Source organism: Equus przewalskii, chromosome 6 (assembly GCF_037783145.1).
Source record: "Equus przewalskii isolate Varuska chromosome 6, EquPr2, whole genome shotgun sequence".
Classification (NCBI taxonomy): Eukaryota; Metazoa; Chordata; class Mammalia; order Perissodactyla; family Equidae; genus Equus; species Equus przewalskii.
In genome coordinates, this window is record NC_091836.1 from 33935888 (window position 1) to 33952346 (window position 16459).

Here is a 16459-nt window from a genome sequence, read left to right on the forward strand (position 1 = left end):
TCGCTGCCTCCCATCCCTCCTCAGGCCCGCTCTGATCCTTTAATTCCCGGCTCTAGATCTCGTTCGCTGTGAATTTAATTTAACGACCCCACCCCCGCCCGCCTCCCCAGCCATTCAGTCAAAAGGCCCCTCTGCGCCCTCTGGCGGCCGCGGCTCCCCTACAGAAAGGCACGCACCTGTTCTTGCCTCTGGGTCCAACAGCCAAAATCAAGATGCTTCAAACATCCGGGGCCAGCTCAACCACCGAGCAAAGGTCGCCCAGGGCAGAACGCATAACCAGTAACTCCTGGCGCTGTCTGCTCTGGGTGGCAGTTGACTGGGAAGAAAAGCAACCAGGCCTCCTGGATTCCATTTATTCCACACAGTTATGCTCTTAACATTGTGTCCTTTGTGCCTGCACTGCACAAGGTCTTTTTCTACACATTGCCCCACAGACCCTCTCAGCTGCTTCTTCCTAGTGTGACCTGCCTGGCTGCTCTTCAAATACCTACCAGGCAGTGGCTTTGAGAAATGCCTACGCAAACGCCAGACTGCTCATGCAAACCCTGGAATCTAATACTTGGCAGCTCAGTGGCAGCAAAGGCAACAGAAATAGGTAACTGCCCAGGGACCTACAAACCTGGAATTGTCAAGTAGATTGTGGGTGAGTGTCTGGGGTGGGGGGCTATTGGTTTGGTTTTTCTATTCTATCTAAATTTTTCTTGACTTTAGTCTACATTGCAAACTACCTCTTGTAAACATCCCTTTGCTTCCAGACCAGACTACAGTCACCCCAAATAAGTAATTTCTTCCAAGAAATGCAGTGCAAAGCCTTCTAGTTGTACCTCCCAGGAACACCAAAGCACTACACAGGCTGTGCTCATCCTAGCGAGTGCTACATAGGGTAGAGCCTCAACATTCACTCTGTAGCTAACTTTTCCTTCAGAATTTGGATCCCAAATAATTTGCAACATTGGAAGGAAAGCTGCAACCAAACATCTGTAGGCAGTGACTGTCTCCATGTGACACAGGGGCAGTCCCTTCACTTTCACTGCCCTCACCCCAAAGAACTTTCCAGACTGTCTCCTATTTAATCACTTTTTTCTTCTGACCCTGAGGCAGTCAAGTGCTAGAAGTTACCAGAGCAGCTCTACTACTTTCTGAAAGTTTTTGCTAAGATGAATTTTAGGGTGCACATTGCTCTCCACCCCTGTGTAAAATGAGCATGTTGGCACAGGTGTTCTGTGAGTGACCTGGGAACTGCTTGCATAAACATGTTGTGTGCAAGAACTAAGTCCAGAGTTTCATGTGTTAAGAGACTCGCAGGTCACTAGATTTCTTCCAATCAACCTCATCTTTTATCTCTAAAGTATTTTCTAATGCTGATTCTTACATTTGAATAGCGTCTCCATCCCCCTTCAATCAGTTATAAGGCTTCATTAAGGTCTAAATACTCCACTTTTTGATTTTAGCAATGCTCATATAGTTATCTGACAGGCTGCTGTCCTCTTTTCTAGATTGTTCTGGCCAAAGAGACAGGATATTCAGTATCAGCAAGCTACTTTCTTTCCAAGTCTCCATTTCCCAAAGCTCAGCTTTGTCCTCTTGCCCCTTCCCCTCAGCCACCCCAAGCCAAATGGTGAAAACACATAGTGGGTCCGTCTCTGCCATCTTCTCCGTGCTGCTCATGGTGGTCCAGCAGTGCCCCATTCTCAGTAATGTTAGGTAGGTCCAAAACATCCTCCCTCAGTGCTCCCCAAGTGCTCTGCCCCAGCTAAGTGGGAGAGAGAAAAAATGCATGAAGCATGGAGGAAGATGGGCACGGATGTTAGCTCAGGGCCAGTCTTCCTCAGCAAAAAGAGGAGGATTGGCAGCAGTTAGCTCAGGGTTAATCTTCCTCAAAAAAAAATAAAGAAAGAAAAAATGCATGAAGCATAATGTTAGTTCTGGGGTTGGTCAGTGGCAAAGGTTGGGGATGCCATGTAGTACTCCTGGTAATAATGCTTTTTTTCTGCAGCACTTAGCACTGAATACTATGAGATTATTGCTACAAGATGGTCAATGGAGCCTCAGCCTTTAGGTCTGTAATTCCAAGTTCCAAAAAAGAGCAAATTCATGAGAATTTCCTAAGGCCCATGCCTACAGACTGTGCCCAGGGAGATGAGGAACTACACTCAAACATTCCAGAATATCAATACTCTCCCTGAACAAGCACTCACATTTAGCAGCTCACATCAGAAAACAGCCAACTCTATACACCTAGACTGAAATGACATTAATAACAGTTATCCCATGGATTATAAGCTCTTTTGCCACTAGAAAAATAAATAAGCAGCAAGCAACCAAGCGATATCAGAATGAAAACAATCACTGAACTGATTTGAGACCATTCAGGTTGCAGGACAGAAAAAAAAGCGTGTTTTTTTTTTTAATTTTACCAATATGCAATTTTATCTTCAAAAGTGTAGAAAAATGGGGAGAATTATAGCTCTTACCTGGATTTTCAGTCCATTTAAAGTAGAGCACCTGAGAGATGTTGGGGGATCATGGAAGATAAATAACCAATCAATCAAGGCCCTGCCACGAGACCAAAGTGATCCTTGACCACCCTCCTAGTAGGCTGGTTCTTAGCCAGGAGTACTAACCTCTAAGTGGAATGCTAGTTGACCCAGAGAAATCTCTGAAAGATCTAAACGTGATGGTTACTTTCCTAATGGAGTGATACCTTACAATGTCCTATCCTATGGATCATTTAAAAAAATGTGGGGGGTCTTCTCTCCTTTTTCATGGGCAGCATGATGACATCAATTCTCCACTTGGACCCCTTGAGAGAGATGCCCCTGATTACTGAGTGTAAAGATGAGGACTGAAAGTCTCTTACAAATTCATGTACTTAGAGTCAGAAGGAATATCCTAGTGGTTTTCAAAAAAGAAATACTAAATGAAATGTCCAATGACATCTGGAATTCTGCCAAGAAATAATGACATTGGTTAGTGGGATACAGAGAGCGAAAGGCACTGAAACATCCTGCTGTTTGTTCTGTTCATTCTTAGCAGCAAAGTCAGAGCACAGCCCCCATTGCCAGTGCGACTACAACTCTGCTACGAAAAGCTCAACTAGGACGCCAAGAGGCCAGGAATTCCTTTAATTTGTTTTTTTTTAAAAAAGTTTAAATGGCAACACAACCATAAAGTTGGTACATCACAGAAACAAAGGTCTTTGCAGGCAACACTGATTGGGAATAGCAAAACACTTGGTTGGTGAAAAAAATGAAACTAAATTATATACAATAGTAGCTAAGTGTGATATTGAAAAACAGTCTTCTTTACTGTGACTCAAGATTTAACTTGCCATTATCTATTGCTTATTTATTCAGGGTTGTAAATAATACTTATATAGAGACATAGAGATGTGTAAAAATGAAACATTGTGAAAAAAATACAATTTTTCAATTTCATATGAAACTCAAAGTATAAGTTTTGTCCAATATGGAATGTACCTACATTTGTTTATATTAGGGCTCTAAAATCCATTTAAAAATTGGTTTTTGTTTTTAAAAAAGAAACAGCTGACCCACCATGCAAGTTCGCTGTATATCTTGCTTGCTCAAAATGAGCATTTTCAGGTGAGGTCTGTTTTTTCTGCCCAGAGTCTACTATGATTCCTTAGAAGGTGTACTGGCCCAATCGTGGAAAGAATTTCCATGAAGAGTCTGATGGCAGCATCTGGATGAAGGACAGTCTGGGTAATGAGAAGTGAGTAGAGAAGAGGGAGGTAAGAGCCCAAATCCTTATGAAGGATGACATTCAGTTGTTAAATTTTAAGGGGTATCCAATGGCTTTTTCCAGGCATTCAACCAAAGAGCCAGCGGAAAGAAAATCCCTCTCTACTTCTACAAATTTGATATAGATGGATTTGGGGGAAACTCCAGGATCCACAATACAGTTCTGAGACAAAAACCCATTAATACCAACCCAATCTTTGCTGAAGGTTTTAGTATTTGCTTGGAAATGTAAAAATAAGCATTGCTGCAGAGTCCTGACCTCAGCAATCCCGAGGTAGCAATAGATAATTCGGGTGGGTTCTATTTCCACCTGTAATGAGGCTTGTGCTGAGAGGGTTTCCAAGTCAATCCGGCCCTCCTTTCCGGCGTCCAGGGAACGTCGCTCCATGTGGGGTGAGGGGGGCCTCTCGATACATTCTTCATAGCCAATGGCATAAAGGCCTGGGCTTTTGGGAATGCCTCCTGGCAATAAATATTGAACAACGTTGCCACCCGTTGGTTTGGAGTGGGCAATGGGTATCCAGTCAATTTCCATGTGCAGCTCCAGGCACCTAGCTTCACTAATAGTGATCTCTAAAAATTTGTAGTAGACATTTTTCCAGTTCATTTTCTGCACTCGGGTCATAATGATACGCCCCTCAGGCTTCTCGGAGTTGAAGTACTCCCGGAGTCGCTTGCCAAGGGGTACCTGGGAGCTGATCTCAGCATAATGGTAACGGATATCCTCTTTCCAACGGGTGTTATAACCAATTCCAAAAATGGCCAGTTTATTAGAAAGATGAAGCCTTGAAAAGTCTGTCCAGCTCTGAAATAGTTCCCATTTCAACTGTACTGATTCCAAAATCTGTACAATATTCTGCATGATGTCTCTCTTCCTAGAAAGAGAAATAAAAGTCAAATTCCTCAGGTGTCTAGATCAGCACTGTTCAACAGAACTTTCTGCAATGATGGACATGTTCTATATCTGAGCTGTCCAACGTGGTAGCCATTAGCAGTTAAAATGTGGCTAGTGTGAGGTATTAAGTTTTTAATTATATTTAACTTAAAATTACATTTAAATAGCCACATGCGACTGGTGGCTACCATATTGGACAGTACAGGTCTAGATAATCATAGTACTAAAATCTGAGAAACACTCACCCCTAGGAATTGTCTAGGAATTAATGATAAACTGCTTTCCATGACTTGTATAGTCTGGCTGTATTACACTTAGTAACTCTTGATCATAAGATGCAGGTGAAGGGTGCTACATTCAGAAGGGCATCCAGTGTCACTTACAACAATGAATAGCTTAACTTTTAACCTGGAAGTTCAATAATTTGGACCCATAGATGCTTACTGTAGGAAAATATAAAACTGATTATGACTCATGCCTTGATACAAAAACAAAATAACATTTTCTTCTATTTGTCTGAAAATCATTACTACTCCCAAACTTAAAAAAGAACTGTCAGTTTGGCACAGATTGAAGATCTGAGAATTCAGATGGAAAGGTCCATATCAGGCTTACGTTTTAAGAGAGAAAAATGCAAGATAATGAATTGAGACTGTTCTAGAAAATATTTTATAAAGGGAAGCAAAAGTATAGAAAGTATTTCAATTTTGATTTGGATAGTTAACAGTAAGACAAAAAAGACAGGAAAATTCTTGTTTCACATGCAACTTAACTCTCAATTATAACTGATACTTCATGATTCATATATATAAGGACATGTAATTACAAGTTTGTTTCAGGTATGGCTAAACTTTGATATTGGAGGATTGAAGTTTGTTAAATATTAATTAAACGATTATACTCTACATCAATCATAGGTTTAAACTGCAAAAATACTCAACTACCACATTCACATACAATCAGACATAGGCAAGAAAAGAGGGTGTACATGCTGCTTCGCTAACAGCTTCTTGGGAGGAGACAGATCCTTAAAACTTTCCTAGTAAATTCTCATACCTTCCGGTGGAAGCGCCTTTGGAACAAACTAGGGGATCTTCCCCAGAGTCATTCTCAGCCTTCCTCTCACTGTTCTTGACTGTGTGTGAGATGACAAACAGCTAATATTTTGTTATCAGCTGCTTCTTGGAACCAAAGACTGCCCTGGATTCATCCCCAACCCTTTAGTTTCTCTCGAAAGCTTCTCCAGTATCAGAGTGGCCATCTAGATGACATCACTGCATTCCTGGCGAACTGTTCCTCTTCTCGGGGTACACAAAGGCACTCGATGACCACTCTTCTCATATTTAGATTGTGGTGCTGGTGAGGCTAAGACAGAGGACCACATTTCTGCAGAAGTCTATGCTTTACAGAAAAACTACCTTTCATAGCCACCATCTTTCCTCATCCTCCTGTGAAATACTTCAAGGAGGACTAGGCTAAGGAGCTGGGATGGAGGGCAGAGATGTTTGTTTTACTCCCTGATGTATCCTGATGCCTGACTACAGCAGGTACTTGATAAATAAGTGGTGACTCTTCTTCATGGATGAAGGATGGTATATGTCACTACAGGGTATGTCCGCTAATTCAGGCTAATCCCACCTACAACTACAGAGTAAGAAAATCCAATGCCCAAATGAAGTTATTTTATTCAGCACTGTCAAAGCCCTAATTCATCAATAAGGAACAGTTCTGAGGAAACTGTTGCATTGGAAAATAAATTTCCTATTAGGAACCTCTCTAAAATCTGTCACCCTGTGAGCTGAAACCTGGAGAAGAGGCAGCACAGGCTGAAGATTTTTGTAGAGCCTGCTCTGCTGATCTGATCGCAGCCTGAAGCTCCCTGGGCTTAAGACTCGTATCAGCTTTTCGAAGCCATAGAGCACAATGAGAACTAGGCCCAGTTATTTAAATGGTTCCTGAAAACCGTATGTTGTATTTCCTCATTTCTCAAGTTCCAACCACAAGAAAAGTTCAGGCGGTTTTCGGTTGGTAACACGAACTCTGTGAAGTTTGAGTTCATCCCCAGTTACATCAACTGGGCCTCTCCTGTGGGTGCCCAGGGGTTAAAGGGAGAGACGGGTCATTTCAGTGAAAGAAACAACAAATTCTTTGAAGAATACGGGTTTGAAGGTATGGACTTGTAATAACTTTTTTGTTCTTGTGAGGAAGACTGGCCCTGAGCTGACATCTGTTGCCAATCTTTGTCTTTTTTTGCTTGAGGAAGACTGTCCCTGAGCTAACATCTGTACCAATCTTCCTCCACTTTGTATGTGGGACGCCACCATAGCATGGCTTGATGAGCGGTGTGCAGGTCCACACCCAGGATCTGAACTCATGAACCCTGGGCCACTGAAGCAGAGAATGTAAACCTAACCACTACGCCAGCAGGCTGGCCCCTGTAATAACTCATTTTTAAAAATACTTGTCAAACTTGTCAGTTTCCCTTCCTTTGGGACATTTTGATGTCACAATTTTAAAAGAGACCCAGCTCCCAACAAGTGATGGCCTCAAACTTACTGATTTGAATGATAAACTTCTTTTTTGAGGAGTGGGAAATAGTTATAATTTTGGGGAACAATTCTCGATCCCTAAATTTTCACCCTCTCCCCTGACATGGAATCAGCTGACAGTGGGAATTCTTTGGTTTCAAAGAGATATTCTGAAAAAGGCAAAGGGCTGGTGGTGGTGGTTTGCTGAATGAAAACAACTAATATTTCTGCATTGTATTGCTTGTCATCTATCACAGGCCTTTCCAACTTGCCTCTTCCTCTCTACTTTTCTTCCACTCTCTCTTAAACATCGAGATCACATGTGTGGAATGAAGTATACAAGAGCAACTGGGGTTATGAATACTACAAGGTTACCAGCTAAAAAAAAAAGCTGTTTTTCACTTTACCCCTAAAATTTTTTTTTCCCCTGAGGAAGATCAGCCCTGAGCTAACATCTGCTGCCAATCCTCCTCTTGCTGAGGAAGACTGGCCCCGAGCTAACATCCATGCCCATCTTCCTCTACTTTATACGTGGGCCGCCTACCACAGCTAGGCTTCCCAAGCGATGCCATGTCCACACCTAGGATCCGAACCAGCAAACCTGGGGCCACCAAAGTGGAACATGTGCACTTAATCGCTGCACCACCGGGCCGGCCCCTAAATTTATCTTTTAATATATTCTCTTCAGTAATTAAATTTAATCAGGGACTCACTTAAAGTTATTTAAAAGAACCGCAAACACACGATCACTGGTAACTCAGAGAACTGTGATGTTCTTACAAAAGAGTAAGGTTGAACTGTTGGGGGAAGATCAGGCGATATGAGTCAGTGGAAAGACCCTGGCCCTGGACTTCCGTAGTCTTTCCTCCAGCAACTGCTTCCTTTTCTAAATGTATAAATGGGTCATCGAAGAGCTTGCTTTTTAATTCCAAAAACGTAATATTATAAGGAATTTAAGTGTCCCTTTGGCCCTCCGGTCATTTCACCTAACTGCAGATAAACTCAGGGGCCTGTAGCTCATCTTTGTATCTTGTTTAAACATCCAGATATCCACATTCACACACAGGCAAACACTATAAACAGGCTTATTTTCATGTAACACATTTATTTCTTCTTGTTATATACATTTTAGACTAACCACTAGAAAACTTAAGCTAAGAAGATGAGAATGACTAGACGTGCTCCCTGAGTGGCATGGCTCTAACTCCCACAGCATGTCTAATTACAGCAATGACTTCTGGACCTTCCCAATGGTCATTAAACTCCGATAAATACACTCTAGAAAAGTGAAGTATCTACTTACTGTGCTTCTTCAGAAGACTCTTGTTTTATTTTTAATGTTCTCTTTGTGACAGGTATATCATCTGAAAAGCAAAGTTTTTTGAAACAAGTTATATTTTCCTAAGTGGTGGCATACACTTATGTAGATAAGTAATGTTTACTGTTCATTCCATACTTTCCAACGTGAGGCCGTAATTCTAGTGTCAAACCTTGTCCAATGCCAGACTTATAAATATTACTCTCATATAATGAGATGCATACATTTATATGCACAATCAGAAACAAGCTCTACAAGTATAAAATTCTTCAAGGTCACCAGCGGATTTCTAGCTGGGAGCTTAAAGCTTAATTTCACTGCAAACATGGGTTTTTAAAGGAACAAGAATGAAAATAATTCTGTCCTATTTAGGTTTTCTATGTAGGTTTTACAGAGCAAATATTCCCCCCAAATCAGGATCAATATACTCCGCGTGTTATTTTTTTCCCAAGTTTGGGTGACTTAACTCTCTACGGTTAAAACCAGAGTTATGGGATGCCAATGTAATTTAGACCTTATTACTGTTTTGAAATTAATAGGCAGTGATCACTGAGCATCTGTCCTTTTTATTCTTCCAGTCTTTAAGTCTGTCTCTTATATTGTGTTAGCCTTACAGTTTTATAGCCTCTTTCTTCTGTCTCTCTCCCAATATTTGAGATTCTTTTTTAAAACAGCAGTCCTAAGAAATATTACCTTTTAATCCTTTTTCTCTGTCATCAGGAATTCTATAAATTCTGCCCATGGACATTATCTTAAGCTAAGGAAGCACATTTACAGTGCCAGTCCTACTTATTCCTTGGAGGTTGCCTGAGTACCTCCCTGGGGACCCAGAACATCTACTGGTAAGTGAGCACTGTCATACACTTGCTATTAATGCACAGTGACCGCAGCAGACACTTGATTCGTACTTCCAAATTATGAAAATCAAAAGTGGAGCATTTACTGCAAAAAGAAACAAAAAAGCAACCACATATGCCCTCTTAATTAAGCCACACAAGTTTAGATTTGATGGCAGGAGTTTTCTTTTCATTTTTAATGCTAAGACTATGCATAAATCATTCCAGCTACTGTTGGGATGGGATCCCTTTTGAGGTTTGAAGGAGTATGATCACTGATAAAATTCAAATACCAGCTCTTAGCAAGATAAACTGAGGCTTCCCTTCATTTTTTGTTCAGAATAAAGTCTGGGGGTACACCTTTTCCAAATCACAAACAGAAAAGAAAAAGTATTTGGAATAAAGGAAGGAAAAGGTATTTACATCTATAGCAGTTGATCCAAGAGTCAATACTCTCGGCAGTCATTTTAGAACTAGGAGGTGCAGGATATTTAAAATTGCATAGGAGTCTACCTGTCCCTGAGCTTCTTGTGTAGCTCAGAATTAGGAATTCTTCTGAGTCTTTAGGAATTTTGCTGCTACCCAAATCACCAAATGACCAACACCAAGCACTAGTTGACAGTTTAAGGCTAAGCCAAGGACGCCCAAATTGCCCCAAAGACACTGGCTATACGGCTTTTGCTGACAGTGGGAACAGTATCAAAAGATATTTGAGATATTAAGTACTGGTGCATATATAAAGGTACATACACACACACAGAGATAAGTATCATATATATTAGCTTTCTTACCCAATTCCTGATCTGTGGGATAGCCATGGAGCTCCTGACTGTGGTTTCCCCAGTCCTCCTGTGAATACTCCTCCATAGTGCTGCCATCTGACTCCAGCTCCTGGTACAAGCCACTACTGTTAATAAGTACAGGCTGGCAGGGCTGAGCATCCCATCCTCCCTGACCAAACACCTGTTCCAACTGTTCAAATGTGTAACTGCTCTTTCTTTTCCCAACACCATGTTCTTTCACCCGACTGTAACACCTGCGAAGGGTCTAAGACACAAAGTCTTTTGTTATTCCTTTAAAGCTGTACTTCCTCTTCCAGGTACGGACCACAGACATTAATTACTATTAGACAGACACAGACAGACAAACATAGACACATTGTTACAGGAATGCTAGATTTCAAATTCATTATTATATTAGGAAAAAAATACTAATTTAGCATTTACTCAAACATGTTATAATTCAAACAATTATTTGGCAATTAATTATCCATTAAACAACAAGAAACATTACAACATTATTGCATGTACCCCATACACATATTTTTATACCCCCACCCCCTTTTAAAAAGAATAAGAAAAAAAAAGAAAACAAGAAATACCAGCCAGCCAATAGGATGCACACCTACCACAGAAGAGAAAGAGCTGCTATTGTGCCCAGAATTTGGAAAAAGTGAGGGGGAGAGAGGACAGAAAGAAGAATTTCCCAAAGCAAAGAATATAACCTTCCTCACTATTGATTAAGAAGGAATACAGGGTAAAAAAAAATTACCTAAACGAATTAGCTAGTAAAACATATTACTTCCATAGTTCATATTCTGTACTAACTCACTCTGTCTTTGGGGAAGTTGCTAAAATTTAAAAGAGGTCAAATCAATAATGCTACCAATTCCCATCCTCAAACGTCAATTATCAAGAAACAATACACTAATACCTATGTCTAAAAATTAGCCACTAATACTAGGCTATTCTGCCAACTCAAACTTCCAGCTAAACAACTCAATAAATGAGGCCAATGATTTCTTTTTTTGAGGGAAAGTGAGGTGGAAGGGTGGTATTTCACTTCTTTTTCTGCTTCATGGCACAGCAAATAAATATCATTATGCAAGTCTGCAGATAAAACCTAGATAATTTTATTATCTTGCACAACACTTCAATTCTCTTCATGGTCAGCTAATGCATATTTCTGATTATTAGCCCAGTTTCCTTAGTTTATTGGCATATCTTATATGATATTCCAAACACAAATCAAGGACTTAGTCCCAGCTTCCAAATTCAGTTTAGTTACATTCAGTCTCTCTCCTCTGACTCCCTTCTACTTTACTGGGCTTCACTCTGAGAATTTTTTTGAGACAAGACCCTTTCTCCCTGGTAGTTCCAAAACTCAACTGTGCAAAACCAGTTCACCTCATACTTAATTTATACACATTAGCCAGATTACAAATTTCTCCTAAATGTGAAATTACTCTCCAGAAGCCAATATATCACCTTTTCTCACCAAACTAAAACAACTCTTAATAATCTTTATAAAGCCTCCATGAAAGTTCAGTATCTTTAAATCACAGTTGACAAACTACAAGGCACTCTGTCAAATACTCTGCAGATCTGTCCCTTGAGGCCAGAAATCCAGATGGGCAAAAAGGAATAATAAAAGCGTAACACATAAGATGATATTCCTCAGACATAAATAATGATTAGAGTCATAAACCGTCTTAAAACCAGCCAGCCTACCCCCTGCAGAAGCACCTGCCTCATTCTCCCTTTCTTGAGAACTCTTCTGCTGCCTCAAATGATGCCTTAAAGAACTGATAATACACTCTTTAAACGTGTTCCGTCTTTCTCTTTGTAAAGGACAGTCACAACTATATAACACAGAACTTTCTAGAACAAATCAGAAATGAACTTGGGAAATGTGTCATGGACAACCCTTCCAATGGAAGGCGACAAATGCCTGCAGCAGATCTCATTTGACTTTCTGCATAAATACTCCCCCTTCCCAGTGCCCTCTGCCCTCCTCGCAGGGATAGGAATTTGAATTGCAAACATCTCCTACCAACTTATTTTTATCTCACAATATCTAGTTTCTGCCTCCAAGAACACCCCAACCACTCTTTTCAACTCCTCTAAGGACCATAAATGGAGAGTCCCAGCCATGTCCCTTTCACCCTTCCAAGGCCATAAATGGAGATGGAAACCATGCCACTGCTTACTATGTACTGGCTGCCTAGAGAAAAGTATTCAGCACAGAAGAGCCTAGTCGGTTCTGTCACCGAAGGTTATTTCAAAAGTCAAGGAATAAAACTATTGTTCCTTTGAAGAAAGGTGCCACACTTATCAGGATGTGACATAGGCATAAGCAAAGCCACCAACCTTTGACAATATACATGGTGGGAAACCACAGAAAAGATTTACTTTCTTTGAAAGCACCAAATTGAGCTTAAAATTTCACTTGGCTTATGTAATTGTGAATACGGAAACTAGCAATATCTAATGGTTTTAGATATGAAAGAATAGTCAGATGATATATTTTATATTTCATCGAGAAAGCCTAACAGATCTTGCCACCTCTGACTTTGTAATACACTTTAATCGTGTAATATGTTGATATGTAAAATATCTATTAGGGGTCTGAGGAAAAATGTTTGCTAACTCCTAAATCCATATGATAGGAATCTGATGTATTGAAATAATATTAAAAAGATTTCCAAATTGATTTTAACTCTCTCAAGACATAAATATACATAAAAGGTAACTTCTTGGTTCAGTAAAGACCTAAGCGAAGGCTGTTTAAATAGGACACATCAACTAAAAAAAAGGGAAGAACTCAAACATCAGCTTGACTGCTACTATAAGAAACACTGGGATTTAGTTAAACTAGAGGGACTTTAGAAATGGATAAAAAGGACAAGGGAGACCTTCCAATTCTTATCACTCATAATAAATCAGAAAAGGTTACACTTTCCACACTCCAAATGATTAACCAAAGCAAACAATTAAATGATTGTATGACTGTGTTAACAGTCCTAAATAAAGCAACTTTAAAGCCTACTCTCAATCTGAGATTAAGATAATAATGCTCCAGAATCTAGGGAAAACGAAGTCTCATCTCCCGTTTCAGACAGGTTCTTGTTCAAACCCAACAAGAACCTCTATTTAGCTTTCTTGGAGAACCATTTCCTATTCAACACAAAAACGTTGCTTCCCTTCCTTCTTCCTTTACCTCACTCATCTTAGAAATTTATATAACATAAGTTCTAGCATTTTTTTAAAAATTAAGATATTGGGAGGAAAGAATTTGTTTAATATTATTAAAGACTATTCTATTCACAATTAAGAAGAACAATACTTTCCTTATTGTTAGACATTCCCATGGCAAATGAATATTACTGTCTCCTCCCTGGGGAAGAACTATGACATAGTACTATATCTTGAATGAAGTCATAGGGACAGAAGTCAGGAGAGTCCAGATAATCTGGATAGAAGAACTAAAGTATAGGAAACAACTTGACCGGGTGGTCAAATTGGAGGAGTTCATAGGTATTTGATTTGGAAGAAATGCCAAGTGAATGCTTACTAAATCCACCGTGCCAAGTGTTTAACGACTAAGTGTTTAAAAGGCAGAGAACCAGAGAAAAGACTTGAAAGACATCCCATTACCAAAGCAGGGAGAAAAATAAGATGGCTGACAACTGACAATTTATAGACACAGGGAAAGTTTTGCCAAAGTTTAAGATTAGAGTGAAAGGAAATGAGAGAATAAAGATGACATTCATTGTGGATGAATGTAAGGGGGTTCTACGGGGGAGGAGGGCAGGTAAACAAAGGCAGGAGTTTTAGATTGGCAGGATTGGGGGTTTAACGGCAGCAATGCAGAGAAAGACCCAGGATTACAGTACACGTAACATTAAATACAGTGCACAATGCAGCTATCTTGCCAAAGTAAGTAAATCCAGTATTGGGTTGTATAAGCAGAGGAATCACATGTAAGCTATGAAGGTGGCTCTTCCTCTCTATTCAGCACCGGTGAGGCCACAGCTGGAGCACAGCATTCAGTTCTGGGCATCGAACCAGCTACAAGAGAGGGAAATTGTAGAGTTCAGAAAAGGGCAAATAAAATAATGAAAGGCTTGGAAAATAAGATCTATAAGTAGGGCCAGTGGTTTCATCAAAGCCCTTCCTGACATTATATAAGCTACTTCTGGGGTAAAAAGATTTCTTTTGCTTCAGTGTCCTCTAGTCCCTCCTTTGACTTTCGGGAAGTGGGAAGAATTGAATTCTTCCCTGGTATAGCAAAGTAGGAAGCAAACTAAATAAATCATATGGACATATGCCAACAAATTGTGCTACTGGCTCAAGCATTTTCTCAAAATTTGCCCCATTTAACACAGTCATAAAATAATCACCAGGACAAAACCATTGTTCTAACAGAACGGACTGCAGGTGGAACAGGGTATATAATAAAGAGGAATAGAAATAAGGCATAATAGCTATATAAATGTGTTAAGAAAACACTGGCATGATCAGTCTAAGATGTCAGGGGAAAAATGAAGTCACACTGCATGGAGGACAGCTTAGTTACAACAGCAGGAAACAATGTTACAAGAAAAAACAAGCAGTGAAACAGATTTTCAAATGTAGTTGTCAAAATGGCCATACTAGAAATGGATTATATAGTTTATCTCAACCCTCTGCCAACTAAATATGGTGAATTTGAGATCCTTTTAACCCAAATGATTAAATAAAAAATACACTTATTTGCAAACGAAGTCTCAAAAATCATATTTTATATTCCACAAGAGATAGGGAAAATTACACTGGGAGCAAGTCTCCAGTGACTGATTGTTTATTAAAGTGTTAAAAACAATACCTCAGTCTAAGCAGCTGTGTATTGTGAAGCAAAAAAAGTCTTTGTGAAAGAGATCTATTTTCTTCCTTTAAACTATTGTAACTATTACAAACTAGTTGCTCTTAGTTAATTGAGGTGAAAAAACAGAGTCTATTTCAATATCTTTAAGAAAGACTCAAAATTTCTTTAATTAGTTTTATTTTCTTACTGTGAGCACCAAAGGTAGGAAAGAAAAAACCCTGAAAAAGCAGAAATTAAATAAATAAACACATTTCTGCACACAGTAAGAGGGATGTTAAGAATATAGTATAAATTACTCTATATAAACTCTTGACACAGAACTGTAACTAAAGATTAGGAAGTCACCTAAGGCAAAATCCATCTGGGGCCAGCAGAACTTTTAGATTTTCTATATATTAAAATCTGGCAAACTGACTTGCCAATCACCTCAATCCTTTAAAACCAACCAAACAAAAACCCCAAAAATGAAAAAAGACAGCACTTGCTTCACAACACCCCCTCCCCCACCCAGTTCTTGGAGCTACAGGAAGTTTTGGCAGGTGAAAGATCATTTTATTCTTAAATTTTCCTTTTCCTTTTCCTCTCCACAATAGAGGTTCTTCACTTATTTGAGTCATGGATCCCCTCCCTGGAAAAATGCACATACAAAACTGTTCAATACAATTTCAAAGGGAACAGGAACTCTCTGAAAGGCCCACATAAGAACCTCGAGTGAAAAAACTGCTCTATACCATGAGGTTGTTTATTACATAAAAGAATGTAACAAGTATTAGTCAGAAAACCTAAAATAAGGTGGATTTAATTTGTCTTAGGTTTTACAAGAGATTCTACAGATTGGGACAAGCCAGTCTAAGTACAATTTGTCCAGACTGCTCAATGTCCTGCTCATTGAGATAAAGCAGCATTAGTACTTCCTTTAAGAGGCAAATTAGCCAAATACCCCTGTTTCTTGAAAGGAACAACTTCTATCAGTAAAAGCATAGAAAGATATCCATTTACCCTTCACAAAAATATAGCACTTTTTCCCACCTGCTGGGGAAGAAATCTTTTTCTAAAGTGGCAATTAAGCAATATTAAACAATTCATAAATTATGCTGATTATCTGTTCCAATTGTATCACATAGTACTTGATCAATCATTATCTGATTAACTTATCTATATAGATGCTAGATAAATTACCTAAAGTAACAACTGAGAACAGGGAAATTCACACATCTAGAAACAAGTATAGGAAAGTAAGTCTTGACTACATTCCTTAGTAGTCACAAAGGCTAAGATTTAACATCTTACATTTTAACACTGTCTAAAGACTAAAAGGTCTCAGAGGAATAGGCAATGTCTACACTAATTCAATCCTTTTTATTTATTTCTATTTTTGGTGAGGAAGATTGGCTGAGCTAACATCTGTTGCCAATCTTCGATTCTCTTTTTGCTTGAGGAAGATTGTCACTGAGCTAACATCTGTGCTGGTC

At 39.4% G+C, this 16459-nt stretch overlaps 1 protein-coding gene and 1 long non-coding RNA gene across 28 annotated transcripts in view; one reads left to right on the forward strand and one right to left on the reverse strand.

The window, feature by feature from the left end:
* Positions 1 to 16459, forward strand: part of LOC139083872 (uncharacterized) — a 28671-nt gene that overhangs the window by 2763 nt on the left and 9449 nt on the right. For 3 of the 11 annotated variants that reach the window (XR_011540927.1, XR_011540919.1, XR_011540923.1), the window contains exons 2-3: positions 435 to 595; positions 9226 to 9347. This is a non-coding gene — a long non-coding RNA (uncharacterized lncRNA). Of the gene's footprint in view, positions 1 to 434; positions 644 to 3629; positions 9348 to 16459 lie in introns of all 11 variants that reach the window. The other 8 variants (XR_011540926.1, XR_011540928.1, XR_011540920.1 and 5 more) reach the window with 4 other exon arrangements.
* The window catches only part of MSANTD2 (Myb/SANT DNA binding domain containing 2), a 30303-nt gene continuing 16954 nt past the window's right edge, over positions 3111 to 16459 (reverse strand). For 3 of the 17 annotated variants that reach the window (XR_011540911.1, XR_011540918.1, XR_011540915.1), the window contains 4 exons: positions 14102 to 14191; positions 10133 to 10232; positions 8491 to 8551; positions 3111 to 4639 (listed from right to left, as the gene is read on the reverse strand). Coding sequence is in view for 5 of the 17 variants with exons in the window: in XM_070623339.1 (XP_070479440.1) it covers positions 3787 to 4639; positions 8491 to 8551; positions 10133 to 10388 (1170 nt within the window). In the remaining 12 variants the exon portion in view is untranslated. Of the gene's footprint in view, positions 4640 to 8490; positions 8552 to 10132; positions 16381 to 16459 lie in introns of those variants that run through there. The other 14 variants (XR_011540910.1, XR_011540917.1, XR_011540914.1 and 11 more) reach the window with 8 other exon arrangements.